The 14,455-nt window shown below is 39.8% G+C and overlaps 1 protein-coding gene across 1 annotated transcript in view; it reads left to right on the top strand.

The window, feature by feature from the left end:
• The window catches only part of lrp1bb (low density lipoprotein receptor-related protein 1Bb), a 237,367-nt gene that overhangs the window by 152,550 nt on the left and 70,362 nt on the right, over positions 1 to 14,455 (top strand). Inside the window, exons 28-33 of the mRNA XM_056434519.1 lie at positions 3,202 to 3,333; positions 3,480 to 3,707; positions 3,981 to 4,155; positions 4,462 to 4,556; positions 8,213 to 8,362; positions 14,284 to 14,424. Of these exons, the coding sequence (XP_056290494.1) occupies positions 3,202 to 3,333; positions 3,480 to 3,707; positions 3,981 to 4,155; positions 4,462 to 4,556; positions 8,213 to 8,362; positions 14,284 to 14,424 (921 nt within the window). The remainder of the gene's footprint in view (positions 1 to 3,201; positions 3,334 to 3,479; positions 3,708 to 3,980; positions 4,156 to 4,461; positions 4,557 to 8,212; positions 8,363 to 14,283; positions 14,425 to 14,455) is intronic.

The raw sequence follows: 14,455 nt of genomic DNA, 5'->3' as shown, positions 1-14,455 counted from the left end.
TCTATCATATTCAGGCTTGTGCACGAAACGAGGCGCTTGTTAAGGGGTTTACAGTACAAACTCGTCCTTCCTAAAAATTTAAATCTAAAAAGGACTCATACTGAATTTCTCTATAATCCTTCACTAATACAGGATGTTGACTGAGGATACATTATCTTTTAAAACACAATGTATTCCCACGATGTCAAAAAGGGAATTAATTTGGCCTGTCAATCAATAATAATGTGTCTGAGTGAAAGAGTACTCATGCATAAAGTTAACTGGCTTGAGTTTGCGGTACCCTTGAATGTGTTTTTCTCACCATCCAAATGATTCAATTTTAATTGGTTCATACCACTTTATTAACCCATTTTTTCAACTGAATGTGAATAAAGATGGCTACACAATAGGAGCCACATCTGCCAGTGAATAATTGTGTCATCTTCAATTATCAAATTAATCAGTTATGTGAATAATTTCTTGTCGTGAGAGGAAATGTACGAAATAGTTTTGAAACCACATTAATGTTGCCAGCATTTCTTTCCCAGTGAACGCCGATGCATCTGTATCTTGTCACAGTGGAATAGGCGATCAATTTTGTGAGAAGCCAAGAAACTGTAAGCCAAGATTCTGAGCACAAAAGTGGTGAAGTGGTCTTCCCTGTCTGACAGAAGGCCTCCATATGATATTTGATATGCAGATCAGCTTGCGAGATATATTACTGAGCTCAAATTAATAACATGAAATCTGTTTTACATTTTCTTGAATTCATTTATTCTGTTTTCCTAAGATAGGTTGTTTTTAAATTGATTCTTTATTAATTTGTGAAAGCAGAACAAATAATAAAACACTGAATTGAAGAACATCTTGGTCCATTTGCACCAAGATTTTGCAATGGCCTTGTTCAGCATTGCCAAGCTTCAAATGTATCTGCCTACTCTTTCTCCATATTTAAGCCACCATCCTTAAATGGGGATTATTACTGTGGTAATCGGGTTTGCATCTATTCAGTGATTCCTCTGCTTCCCCAGTGTGTCACGAGTTAATGTGCTTGTTTTCTTCCTGTATCTGCATTCTCATGACTGTTTACCATAGATGAGCGTGAGCAAATGGGACTGCTTTATCGAAGAAGACAGAAAGCATGCCTAATCCTATTTTAGAAAAGCTTAACGGGGGGTGGGTTATCATCCACTCTAGCCAGAACTGAGGACGAGGGATGCTATGCTCCACAAGACCACAAACATCTAGACTCGAGAAAAAGAAAAAAGAGGATGGAAGAAAAAGGGATAACTGAACATCAATAAGCAGATCTATTCAGCAGGTGCCACAGTGGAGCTCCACTGGAGGCAGAAGCAGCCTTTAAATACTTTACGAGTCAGTTCAAAAGCCAAGACTGTGTTTTTACATTAGAATGGGTAACAACAAGCATTTTTTAAATCAGGAGCCAGTCCCAAGACCTCAGAGTTATAACTATTAAGTTGTTGATTACAGACAGAGCATTGCAAACAAAGCTAAATGTACAGGATGTCCATTACACCATAATACACAGCGGAATTTAGAGGACATTACTTTTTCGGATGCTTCCATATTCATTAATGGTTCCACGTATTTCTCGTCTAAAAGCTTTTGAATTGGATGCTGAGAATACAGTAGAATGGAATTGGTGTGCAATTTTCAACACAAATAGCACTATAAGTTGTCAATACTAGCAGTATTGTCCAGTGCCGGTACATAAACCTCTCCTTTTTCCCTATTTTTCCTTTTCGCTGAAGTGAATCAGGGAGAAAAAAATTGCTGAAGTTAATTCATTTTTTTTACAGCGTGAATTGTTATTCTCAATGTGTGCAAAGCTTTACATAAACAATATAATATTCATAACATTTAGAACACACAGTTATTATTTGCAGGCAGACAAACCACACTGTAATTGTGTCGGCAGTATTATCATGACAAATAAGATAGGCATTGAAACAAATAAGAACAACAAATATGAGTCTCACTGGACAGAAGCACTAGCATACTGAATTGTATCATCGCCACATGCAAGCCTTTTTCTGAATATGACTTTCTTTCATTTGTCTGTCTTCATAGGGAGTAACACCATTTTTACTTCCTTAGTATAGCAGTGGGCTCATTTCTTCATTCATTTGTTGCAAATACATCTGACAGTTTAGAGAAAACAAGCACCTTGGCTCTGTTGTTGTTGCCTATTATCCATCATTCAGGTGAATGCAGCACAGTTCAGATGCCACCCCATGAGCATTCTGAGTCAGCTGGGTGCTGTTTACAGCTTGAATATCTTTTGGGGTTTTAAATAAGCCATATTTGTGACACAATGGGACTCTCCAATGTGTTGTTGAAGGAGTCCAGGAAATGAAATTTGAACGAGCTTGTTTGATATGAATCATCCAGAGTAGGAGGAGAAACGGATGTGTAGGATACATGCACTGTGATTGCTGCATGAGGAAAAAGGTGTGGTTAACTTTCCTTAGTTCTGCTGTGGTGATTTATTCTGAAAAGGACAAAGAAATACTTGCATGGCAACTGACTACAAGTGTGTTGTTCCTATAAGATAGATAACTGCTCAGTTGACAGCTGTGCAAAGTGAGCTTGCTGTGCAAGCATAGTAGTTGAAACTGTCAACAGCGTTGGGTCTTAAGCTGGATATTCTGCTAACCTACAGTAACGGGGTGAGTGAGATAATGTCACCCTTAATTTAATTTCTGAAAAGTGACAAGGAGTTTACAATCAAACTATCTTTTGCATTTCTTATTTATTTTCAGTACATTTCTGAAGATCAAATGCAACCATAGACCAATCTAAAAACTAAATAACACAAGGGAAGGTAAATGTTCCAAATGTAACATTTTCTCCTTGGGCATAATAAAAGACCCTTAAAAAAACATTCAACATTTCTTAGTGCCATTTCTCTCACTCAGACGTGTGTTAATGACTGTATTTCTTCTCAGAATTGGCATGCTTTCATGTCGTCTCTCCTTTTGCTCAAATACAACAAGAAAAACATCATAAAGTGTTTTTTTGCACGTCACTTTTAAAGGGTGCAGTCAGTGGCACAATCAGACAAGCATGTACATGTTATGCAGCAAAGGCAGTTGGTCATTTTGACATCCAGTATTCATCCTGGCCCTATCTCTTTGATTGCCATCTCAACTTCTCACGCTGAGTGTTCTGATGTGTTCCCCTTTGCTTCCTTCCCATCAGTCTCAAACCCATGTGAAGAGAATGATGGACGCGGCCCCTGCTCACATCTGTGTCTCATCAATTACAACCGCACCTCGTCCTGCACCTGTCCACACCTTATGAAGCTTTCCCCCAACAAACAATCCTGCTTTGGTGAGTGACAACATCTTCATAATGTGTAGTGCTCTCTCCTTTTGTTACTGTAAAACTATACTAGCATACTATGAACTATCAGACTGTTCTGATCACACTCTGGATCTGACAGTAAGGAATAATTGATTTCTTAATCATCTCACCAGCGTTAAAAAGATTCCTCCTATATGTGCGGCGGTCTGAAATCCGCGGTGTCGACATCGACAACCCTTACATGAACGTCATGACGGCGCTCACGGTGCCAGACATTGATGATGTCACAGTGGTGGACTATGACGCCCAGGAGGAGAGGATCTACTGGGCTGACATCAAAACCCAAACCATCAAACGGTCCTTCATCAATGGCACCCAGTTAGAGACCATCATTTCTGCAGGCGAGTGCATTCTCGAGTATGTGTGTACCAACTAATACACATTTGTTAGTGCATGCATACTCTTGTTGCTAATGTCATACTGTTTGTCATGTAGTTATTATTATTTTCTAGTAATCATTGGAATTAATAAGTAACTTTCATATGTAATTGTTGTTTTTTTCCTCTCTTTGACACAATCGCCAGGTACATCACATATATGTAGCCGGAGATTATTTACATCAGATTTTTGCAAAGCACAAAGGCGTGATGTTTTGTTCATGCTCTCCCTGACAGACATAGTGAACTGCCGCGGTCTGGCTTTAGACTGGCTTTCCAGGAACTTATACTGGCTCAGCTCGGAAAATGACGAGTCGCAGATCAATGTGGCTCGCTTTGATGGCTCCCTGAAGACCTCCATCATCCACGGCATTGATAAGCCAAGGTGCCTTGTACTGCACCCCGCCAAGGGGTAAGTAGATTAGAGCAGCATGTGCACTTCATCAGTACCTCACCTCCAATGCAGAGCACCAAGACACGTGCCCACAGACTTCACCTGCACGAGCGGTCAAAGCTGTTGTAAAGACAACATGTTTCACAAGCTCGAAATATTGGTGCAGATCTTTTTAAGGTTGTCTGTTGGAAGTAAATCTTCTGGGTTACATTCGATTTTCAATTAATAACAGGGTAACATTAATTGACCATGTTTTAAACCTCATTATACGTATATTGTGCCTAACTGGACCACTAACTGTTCACCACACACCTTCCCACACAGAAAGATCTATTGGACAGATGGCAACACCATTAACATGGCCAACATGGATGGCAGTAACAGCAAGGTCCTCCACCAGAATCAGAGGGATCCTGTAGGTCAGTACAAGAGCTTTATGTTGCATACTGAGTGAGACCTCCTATCCAGCTGTAGCCCAAGGTGACCAAGCCAAGAAGATTGTCTCCCACATACTTGAAATTACATTTATTTTCAAATTTCATCTGTTCAGTTTACATACACTTAGTATGTTGACAGTCATGTTGTAATCTGATTTGATTCAATATAAACAACCAGATGAAAGCAATTACATGGACAACTCGGTTTCACCAATAATCCAAAAGTACTTGATTTGTTTGATTATTGGGCTCCAGTCTGGAAAGACGTGTGGTCGCCCACTGCAAACATCCAACAGAACAAGACAGGAATTGAGGGAGTGTGACAGTATTATTTGGTTGTGGATTCAATTTATGGTAATTTAATTAAATTAAATTTACCAGCATCAACAGCTGTGCTGCTGCATGCGCCAGTTTAAATCTGTGTTCACCTCATTACAAATTCATTTGAAGTAATTCCCCTATTTTAACCTGAATTTGACAATGATTTCCTGATAAAGGAGTTCTCATAAAAGTTATTGTAATAATAAAAGTTAAGTTTGCATTAATCTGTTTCTAATACATGTATTTCAATGATTGTACATGCCCTGACTGTAGCAAATAGAATCATTGATGTTTGTACCTGGTGAGATTTTCTCCATTTTGACACGAATCAGACAGCGTAACCACCCCCTCAGTGGTGATGTTATCTCAACAGGCAACCTCAAAGAATGTCTTGGGTAAAGGTGTCTAAGTGGCAATTTGTTTTAAACCAAAACAAACACGAACACAAGGTGACACTGGAAGAAGAAAAAAAACCTGTGTACACTTGTATCCTTTGCTAATTGATTCACAAAATAAATAATTAACTTTAAAATCAGTTGGCAGCAAAAAAAGAAAGAAAAGAAGACTTCTTTCTCTTCTCTGTCTTCTTCCCATGGGAGTTCATTTCACGTAAGATTAGGGTGTCAAATCCTTTATATTATTATTATAGAACCAGTTGTGGGTGAATACAACACTAACACAGAAAGGAGTATCACAATCAAATGTGAACATCCACTTGGGGTAAGAAGATAGCTACAAATGACTGGACCTGGTTTGCTCCAGACACTGGCATCCCCCCAAAAACAAACGGACCCACAATTCAAACAAGCACAGGACTGTGACCCAGGAGTACGCTGCTCATCTCTCACGTGAAGACAAAAGTGGTTTTATCTTAGTTATACAAGTTAACTTATGTAACTTACTTTGGACTGCATATTGCTCAAGGCCGGCGTCTCCCTCTCCCATCGGCTGCCTTCCACGTTGCATGATGGACTCTGGTTCACCTATTTTACGTTGTTGAGATTATTTCCTTTTGAAAGGCTGAACAAATCTACAGCAATTTAATTTGTTATCTTGTTTAGCCTTTTAAAGACAATGATATAGTCATATAGAAGAACACAGTATTGATAAGAGTAGCAGCTAGTTGTATTAAAAATGAAATGTGCAAATAGAAACTGAAGGTTCACTTCCCCTGAAAGGCTCGGCTCCTTGAATATCGCGATGCAGTAGAGTGTGTTCATCAAGTAAAGCACACAACCCGAGTCATTCTCCGGAAAATGACGGATTCATTCCGTTTTTACATCGTCTTTTATAGTCTTATACAGTGTGGCTGACATCGCATTTCCCTTTTAAGCTCTTCATCTGTTTCCCTTTGAAATTCACATGTGTGCCTCTCTTCCTGTCGCATGAGTTATATTGGTATGGTTTCTAATGTGTGTATTGCATGTACCAATGTGTCATGGTCAGCTTTATCTTTCTAGTGGGAGTTGAAAGCCTTTTCTCCTGATGCTGCCGAGCAGAACGCAAGTCTTTTTTCACCACAGCTCGGCCGTTGTTATCATAGCCCAAGCGGCCTTCGCTTTTCCCTGAAAGCCTTACCAGACTTCCGCGATGCCTATCTGGTCGTAAAGCCAGCCTTACGACACACCTGCTATGCCTCTGAGGACAAACAAGCTTTATGTTATGCAGACCACACTATATTCACAATAGTTCTGAATATGTGGATCTCATATATGTGAGTTTAGAACATTTAGATATAGTTAAATCAATTGATATAATCGATGGTGCGATTATGATAAATCACACTCCAACACAGCAAAGCACATGGTTAGTTTGTATGATTGTCAGTTCATTCAAAACACATTTTACAACCAACTATTACGAGAATAAGAAATACAATTGTTGACTAATTCAAATTTAGACATGACTGCATGCGAACAAAAGGGGCAAGAAGAGAAACCATGATGTAAAATCAAGTTTTATGAATCTATCCAGGGCAGTGATTAGGATGGTTGTCTATACACATTCCTCCAATCAGCTGGAGAGTAGGATCAGCCTTTTGCTGTCTAACTTTGAAATGTGCAGAAGGAATCATTGAGCAAAGCTTGTGGATGACCTCTGCTGTGAGGGAGGTGAGCGATGTCAGATGTTTCAGTCGAATTCCCTTCAGCATCTATACCTGACAATATTCAGTGTTCAGATTAAAGATGCAGTTACATTTATTTTGTTTGTCAACTTAGTCCTCGCTGATATGTTCTTCCATGGCAATCTTGCCGAACATGCACAACACTGATTCATACTCTGAGCATAATCATTAAAATTCATTGGGAACAATATTTAGTTTCTGGTTCCTGATATTTCAAATTTGCAATATGTTTATGTGACTAATATTTATATTATTGCACTCTTATTAAACTCTCTCCCTACGCGATGCATTCATAAGTGAGCAATTGCAGCTTGATTTAGAAAAAAATATTGAGCTGCTAGCTGTTTTTACACGGCTCAAAGGTAAACTCCCACTTTGTCACACAAGCAGCACCATTGTCTTTGCTGTATTTCTTTATTCTCCTCTGCCTGCCAGCATTACAGATTGTAGGGCGCACCCATATTTCACTGGTTCATTTATGATTACGAGGTAGACCTGGGGACATGCGTAAATGAATGACCCATTGTGACTGGGAATCTGCCAGATATAAAACCAACACTCGGTGTGATGACAGTGAGTTGTGCAGAGGTCCACAATTGGAATTAATTTCATTTTCCACCATTAACAGTGGTTAAAAAAAGCAAACATCATGTCAGAAAATTGATTTAAAAGCACCCAGTCTCATTCTTTTCACGCCAGATGAAACTCTTACAAAGAGATCCCCCACAAATATGTGCCAGTGAACACATAACTCATTATATTAGCCCGAACCTAGCAAATTGCAGAGAAATTTAAGGTAATGGTGTTGTGAAATGTACTGTTCTAATAATGTTGAAGTATAGTCGAAAGGAATCCTATATTTCTTCGGCACCTCTCGGTGCTGCATATTGAAGGTAATCAGGTTTTGAAACTGAACTCAATACAGCACAAAGGATCGTTGGTATCGGTTTCAGTTCAGTCATATTTGTTTGCTGTAATGTTTCAGATTCCATAACAATGTAAATAAAATTGTCCGATGTTAGAATGTATATGCCTAATCTACTCTTTTTCTCCCCTGTTAATTTATTAGATTTTTGGGTTTTCCATTCATTACTTATTTTGTTTGTCCCTGATTAGTGTTCTGCTTGTGTCTCAATGACTCCTCACACAATGATTGCTCACCTGGTGCCCCCTCTTCCACTTGTATTCTCAGGTCTCTCAATGGACCACACTGCCAACAAGCTGTACTGGATCAGCTCAGCCAACGGCACTATCAACAGGTGCAATCTGGACGGCAATGGGCTCGAGGTGCTGGACACTCTAAAGAGGGAGTTATCCAAAGGCACGGCTCTGGCGGTGATGGGTGAGTGGAGTTTGTCACAAGTGCATCAGATTGCCATTGGGGATTAGTCAGAGAGTGTGGAGGGATTACATGTTTAACCGGTTAAGTGGCTGGAGAATAGAGCTATTTAGTCAGCCTTGCAACAGTTGTGCTTCACTTTGTGTGAAGGAGCATTGGATAATTAAAACCCAGTGCAGCAGTGATTGATGATTGATTTTCTCACCCCTTTCGGAATGAAAAGGGAGGAGGATGTTCATTATGTGTTGATATCTGGTATCAAGTGTTAAATCCAATGTGTCACGTAATCCATCAACTCATAGGTTAATTTAGAAATCTCCCAAAATCGAAGCGTAATTTCTGGAAAGACATTGGGGAGAATGGGGATGGTAGTAACAACTTTCGTTGGAGCAAATAATAAACCAGACCGACACCATTCAATTAATGGAAGAAAATACACTTTTTTTGTATCATGAACAATTTATAGACTGGCACTATATGACATTGCGTAATCACTGCCAGAAAGCAGGTCGAAGTACATCCGCCCCGGATCGGGCGGCTCCAGAATCTTACATAGCGGAGTTATTTCCCCACAGACCCCCGATGGCAATAGCGGAGGCACAAATCGCCATATTAAAAGTCATTGTAGCGGCACCATTTTTTTCAAGCTGTTATTTTAAGGTACAATTGTTGCATAATGTTACTTTAAAAGTAAAATGTAGGTCAAAACAATGCTGTGTTTGGATTGTAATTCTGTTAGTGCATGTGTCCCATGGGCCTTACGGTTCGGTCCCTGCCACAGCCGTGGCAAATGTACAGTCGCCCCTGGGGCCCAAGCTCTGTGTGCCTCCAACAGACTATTTAATGAACTGAGATAACTACCCTCACCCCAAGCAGCAATTACAAAAGATGTTTTAGCTTGTGGATATGAGGTTACCATATGAATACAAAAAGTCAAATTACACCTAAACTGCTTGTTTAGGTTGTGCATGTCAATTCATTGTATCTATAATACAGTGACTGCAAGGAAAAACATTATCTCTATTAGCTGTAGTATACACAGTTTTGCTCAAGAAGAAATATGTCACTTCTCTTCTGAGTTTAATAAAGAAATGGGAGTTAACAGGATTGATGACGTCATCGTACGCTCATTCTGATTGGTCAAACTGACCGTGTTACAACTAACCCAGTGTAGCCAAACTCCCCGGTCTCCCCTGGTATCTGTAACTCGCATCACAACAGTCTTGAGCCCACACGGTTTAGTTCTTACATTTTCTTCAGCTTTTCCTTGTTTATTTTTACCGACTTAACGGCTTCCAATTAGTTTTAACTGAAACACTTGCCACTACTGCCACAGCTATAGAAAGGGTGCAACACTGCAGACATTCATTGACAGCTATGTACAGTAAGTTATACTCAAACATTGGTATCTGGGCTATACCTATATACTTCAAATGGGTGACACTTTTTCTTTTTAAACAAATCAGAATTTCTAAATTGTCTCACTTCCACAGGGCTGCCATTGGGAAGCTTCCCAGTGAGCTCTGCAAATGCATTTTCTTTGCCAAGATTGCTAATTAGAAGGGAGAAAACATACTGAACAGAGAAAGAGAGAGAGAGAGAGAGAGTGCGTGCCAAAGAGTCATTTTTATGTTTTAAGGAATAGATCAAATCAATAGTGTTGTTCTTGAAGCTTGTTTCTCATCGTGTCAGGCCTTCAGTTCATGTGTGGAGGATTTCTGTCAGTGTGTGCTTAGAGCATATTAACACACTGTTTAACACACACAGTAAAACACAGCAGTGTCGGAATCCAACTGTGTGTTAGCTGTTAGTATTCTGCAACCCCGAGCCACATCTTTTTGGTTAATTTTTAAAGGCATTTCTTACAGTCAAAACTTTGACGATGGAGCACTGCTTCTCATATGGATGATGGAGACTTCATTACTGCGCTACTGCGTGAGATAAAACTGGAGGCGACATAGACTAATGGCTTGGTTCCTGCACAGTAGCAGGTACAGCAAAACAGTGAAATTGTGTTTGCAAGTCTTCATCAATCACAATTAATGACATGTTCTTATGTTGAGGGAAATTGTTTTGAATGGTGGAATGAACAGCACTGTATTGCTATTTTATTTTGTTGAACAGAGACATTTCACAGTGGTTCAGCATCACATTTTTTGCATTGGAATGAATCATTCAGGATAGAACGTTTACATTTGGAGTCATGTGAGCATTAAAGTATATTTTATCCACATGAGACCTCCTTTAATGGGATTTTACATTCTTTGCCCACTGCTAGATTTAGATATTAATATTAGGTTTGTAACGTTAGGTTAAGTATTTAATAACGCATGAAATAACTCATTTCATTTTTACCCTTTACCAGATTATACGTCAGCTAAGATACAGCGATGTTCTTAAAGTCTGCGGCAGAGACGACTCATTCAGTGTTTAACAGGACAGCTCATTATGCCTTTGAAACTAATTGTACCAATTAAAAACTATGACTTTAATGCTGACTGTAAATGCTGCCGCTAAGCAAAGAGCACATTTAAAAGTCCTCCCTGCCTGTGATTATTATATTTGAGTGTGGTGAAATGTTCACTCGCTGTCTGTTGTCAGAGAGACATTCAGTTTCTCATACTGAACCAAGATGCCTCCCTTCTTTGCTGCAGACCATTGGGCCGTTTGTAAAATGTGTGGGGTCAGCTGAAAATGAGGCTAGGAGATGACAGCAGCCAGACATGTCATTTTCCAGTCTTGAGCCTCTTTTGTTGACAAGCGAATAGTCTATTGGCAATGCCCATTAGAGAGAAATGTCCCTTCTGCAGATGTTGTTGTTTTGTCTCCATGGTGAAATGTGCAATTAAGTGAATTTGCTGACCATCCAACGTTTTCTTTATCTCCTCTTTCTTTCTTTTTTGTCTTACGAGCTCAGACAACTGATTAGATTCCTAACGGAATAGTACAAAGTCTTAGAATTACAATATTGATATGCATTTAACTACATGTACAGCCATTGCTCGGTAAATAACATGTTAGTTATTGACAAGCATTTCTTGTGCGGGTTTAGTCAATCAACATAATTTAGCAGCGACTCTCTCTTCTGGTCTGCGATAGCTCGATCGATCTGTTGCTTGTGTTTCAGTCACGGTCACTTGACAACGTCATGTGTGAATGAAGAAAGCTTGAGTTCTAGCAGGATCTGTTTCTCCTTTCATGCATTCTCTAAAGATGTTGTGATAATACATCCACAATTGACCGGCTAAATGAAACCCTGACTGTCAGATTCGGTGAGCAAAATAACTATAATTCATCAAACTGACAATCCTTCCAGCAGTGTGTTGAAACAAACACGGCGTGGTGCTCATGTTTCCTTTTCACTTTTAAATTGTGCACGCATGTCTTCGTGCTGGTTCAAGCTGGTTGTGAAAAGATGTAATGAAGGCACTGTTGGTGACACAGGGCCGATCGACTTAGATCTTAAGGCTCCGCAATAATTGGATTGGCTTGAGGGAAAGGTGAGGGCTTCTATTCACAAGGTGCAGGTGATCCATCAGCCTGGAATCAAACTAGCGGTCGATGTGGAAATTGAATATGATGCGCCACAAGCAAGCAATCCAAGCTAGCCAGCGGCCCCCACGGCATTACATTAACACTGGGTGCAAAGCTAATCTCGGCTAGGATGCCCTTCAGGTTCAAATGTTTTGTAAACTGCATGTAGACTGTCATTCTCACTCGTGGGAATTTGTGTGATTTGTGAAAACGAGTTTTGCGTTCCCTTCAGGGATGACATTGAGCCCAGAGCTATTCATGCAAGTGGAAATTGTTTCTGTGTGGGTTCTTATTTCTAAATAAATCAAAAAGGGTGAGATAACAAAACAATATCTTACCTTCAAGGGATTCGTAGATTGAAACCCAAAGTGCAAATTCCTTGATTGTTTTTGATAAATACCAACATTTCACTTAACCGTCTGTCTGATATTGTGTATTGACTGCAAGATGGTGCTTTTCTCATCTGCAAATACGGTTTCTATATAGTGCAGTTGTACTGTAATATAATATGGTCCAAGAGAGTAATACACTGCACCAGGTTGTGTGCAGCATCAATGTAGCTCAGAAAGGTTTATTAACCTGTAAGTCATTTCATATGTGGTTGCCGCTGCTGTTTAGCAGAGTAATCCCTTGGTGGGGTGTTGCTCAGCTGCTAAAACTTTTTTGTGCAAATTGTTTTAATCTTTGAGAAAGATGGTCTTTTTCAATAACCAATTTCCATGTTTGTATGTTTTTTTTTTCCCCACTCTCCTGCCTATTTTAAAGCACTCCTTCTGACAATTGTTCCCTTTTTTCAAAATTGTGGCCCTTTCAAAGTCCAACGCCACTCCATTTACAGTGTCTATTTTGAGGCGAGATGAGCCACCTGACTCTTCTCCTCTTTGCACTTCAGTGGGATTTTAAAAATTTAGAGTTCCTGTCACGTCTGCAGAGTCTGTGGCAAAGTGCCTGGATTGTGCATCGCTGATTTCTGCTGAGGACAGAACTGGGGGTTGGAGGATAGTGTGTTGGTGGCTGGGTATGCCAGGAGCCCATTGTGTGTGTGCTTCTTTACAAAGACACACTCATCACTTGTGCTCACAACAGCAGCTTTACTGAAGCCTGGAGGTTCACTTTCACACAGAACCAGACAGACCAGCGAGTCCGTCAGGGGGTGGACAATCAAACATCATGATGCATAACAACGATGTGGTCATTTGCTTGGTCTCAAACCCATCATTTGGGTTTTAAACTCAAAGACTGGTTCATGAGAGAGAATTGTCTCTCATAGGATATGCTCTTGGAAAAAAAGAAAGAAAGATGAGGCCATGCCTTCTCTGAATCGACAAATCTTTTTTCATGTTCCATGAACAAAATTAGTGAAATGTGAGTGCTGTTCAGGCATGACGAGTGGGGATCTGCTGAATAGCAATGATCATAAATTGAATGTGCATCTCATAGTCATAAATATCTGAATCATTTGTAAATCTTCCCCAATCGGACTATAATGGTCAGGCAGTGCATGGAAGTGTGACACCTTTCTCAAAGGCTGCGAGATGGATGCTTCCTCATCAGCGAGTGGGCAGAGCGGGGAACAGGGTATCCCAGTCTTTAATCTCAATGCAGACCAGAGAATGTCTCGATTAATAATCTGGCATATGTGCGGCTTGGAATTGGTATTTGTTTGTGCTGTGGGTTGTCTGAATGTTTCTTTAAATGTGAATGTGATTTGCATCTCATAAAGAAGACATACAGTAATGCTAAGGGCAAAATCTACTATTTGCCCTTGCATTGCAGTTTCACTGAATCTGCATATGTGGCCATCATATACATATATACACTACCGTTCAAAAGTTTGGGGTCACTTAGAAATGTCTTTATTTTTCAAAGAAAAGCACTGTTTTTTCAATAAAGATAACATAAATCAAAAATACACACGATACATTGTTAATGTGGTAAATGACTATTCTAGGTGGAAACATCTGGTTTCTAATGAAATATCTCCAGAGGTGTATAGAGGCCCATTTCCATCAACTATCACTCCAGTGTTCTAATGGTACATTGTGTTTGCTAATCGCCTTAGAAGACTAATATCTGAATAGAAAACCCTTGTGCAATTATGTTAGCACAGCTGAAAACAGTTATGCTGGTGATATAAGCTATACAACTGGCCTTCCTTTGAGCTTGAAGTTTGAAGAACAAAATTAATACTTCAAATATTAATCATTATTTCAAACCTTGTCAATGTCTTGACTATATTTTCTATTCAATTTTCAATTAATTTGATAAATAAAAGTGAGTTTTCATGGAAAACACGAAAATGTCTGGATGACCCCAAACTTTTGAACGGTAGTGTACATATACTGTATATGTTGTATATACATATCAGCAAATGACATTGATGGTTTCAGGCGGCAAGCTCTGGTGGGCAGATGAGGAATCGGCACAGCTGGGAACGGTCACCAAGAGGGATGGACGGAACCTTGTGGTTCTGAGAAACAAGACGAGTGGCGTGGTTCACATGAAGGTGTACGACAGGGAGGGTCAGAAAGGTAAGCATGCTCACAGGTAGAGACACAGAAA

Source organism: Pseudoliparis swirei, chromosome 2 (genome assembly GCF_029220125.1).
Source record: "Pseudoliparis swirei isolate HS2019 ecotype Mariana Trench chromosome 2, NWPU_hadal_v1, whole genome shotgun sequence".
Lineage (NCBI taxonomy): Eukaryota > Metazoa > Chordata > Actinopteri > Perciformes > Liparidae > Pseudoliparis > Pseudoliparis swirei.
Note: the sequence above shows the minus strand (reverse complement) of the source record. Positions and strands in the feature narration are given on the sequence as shown.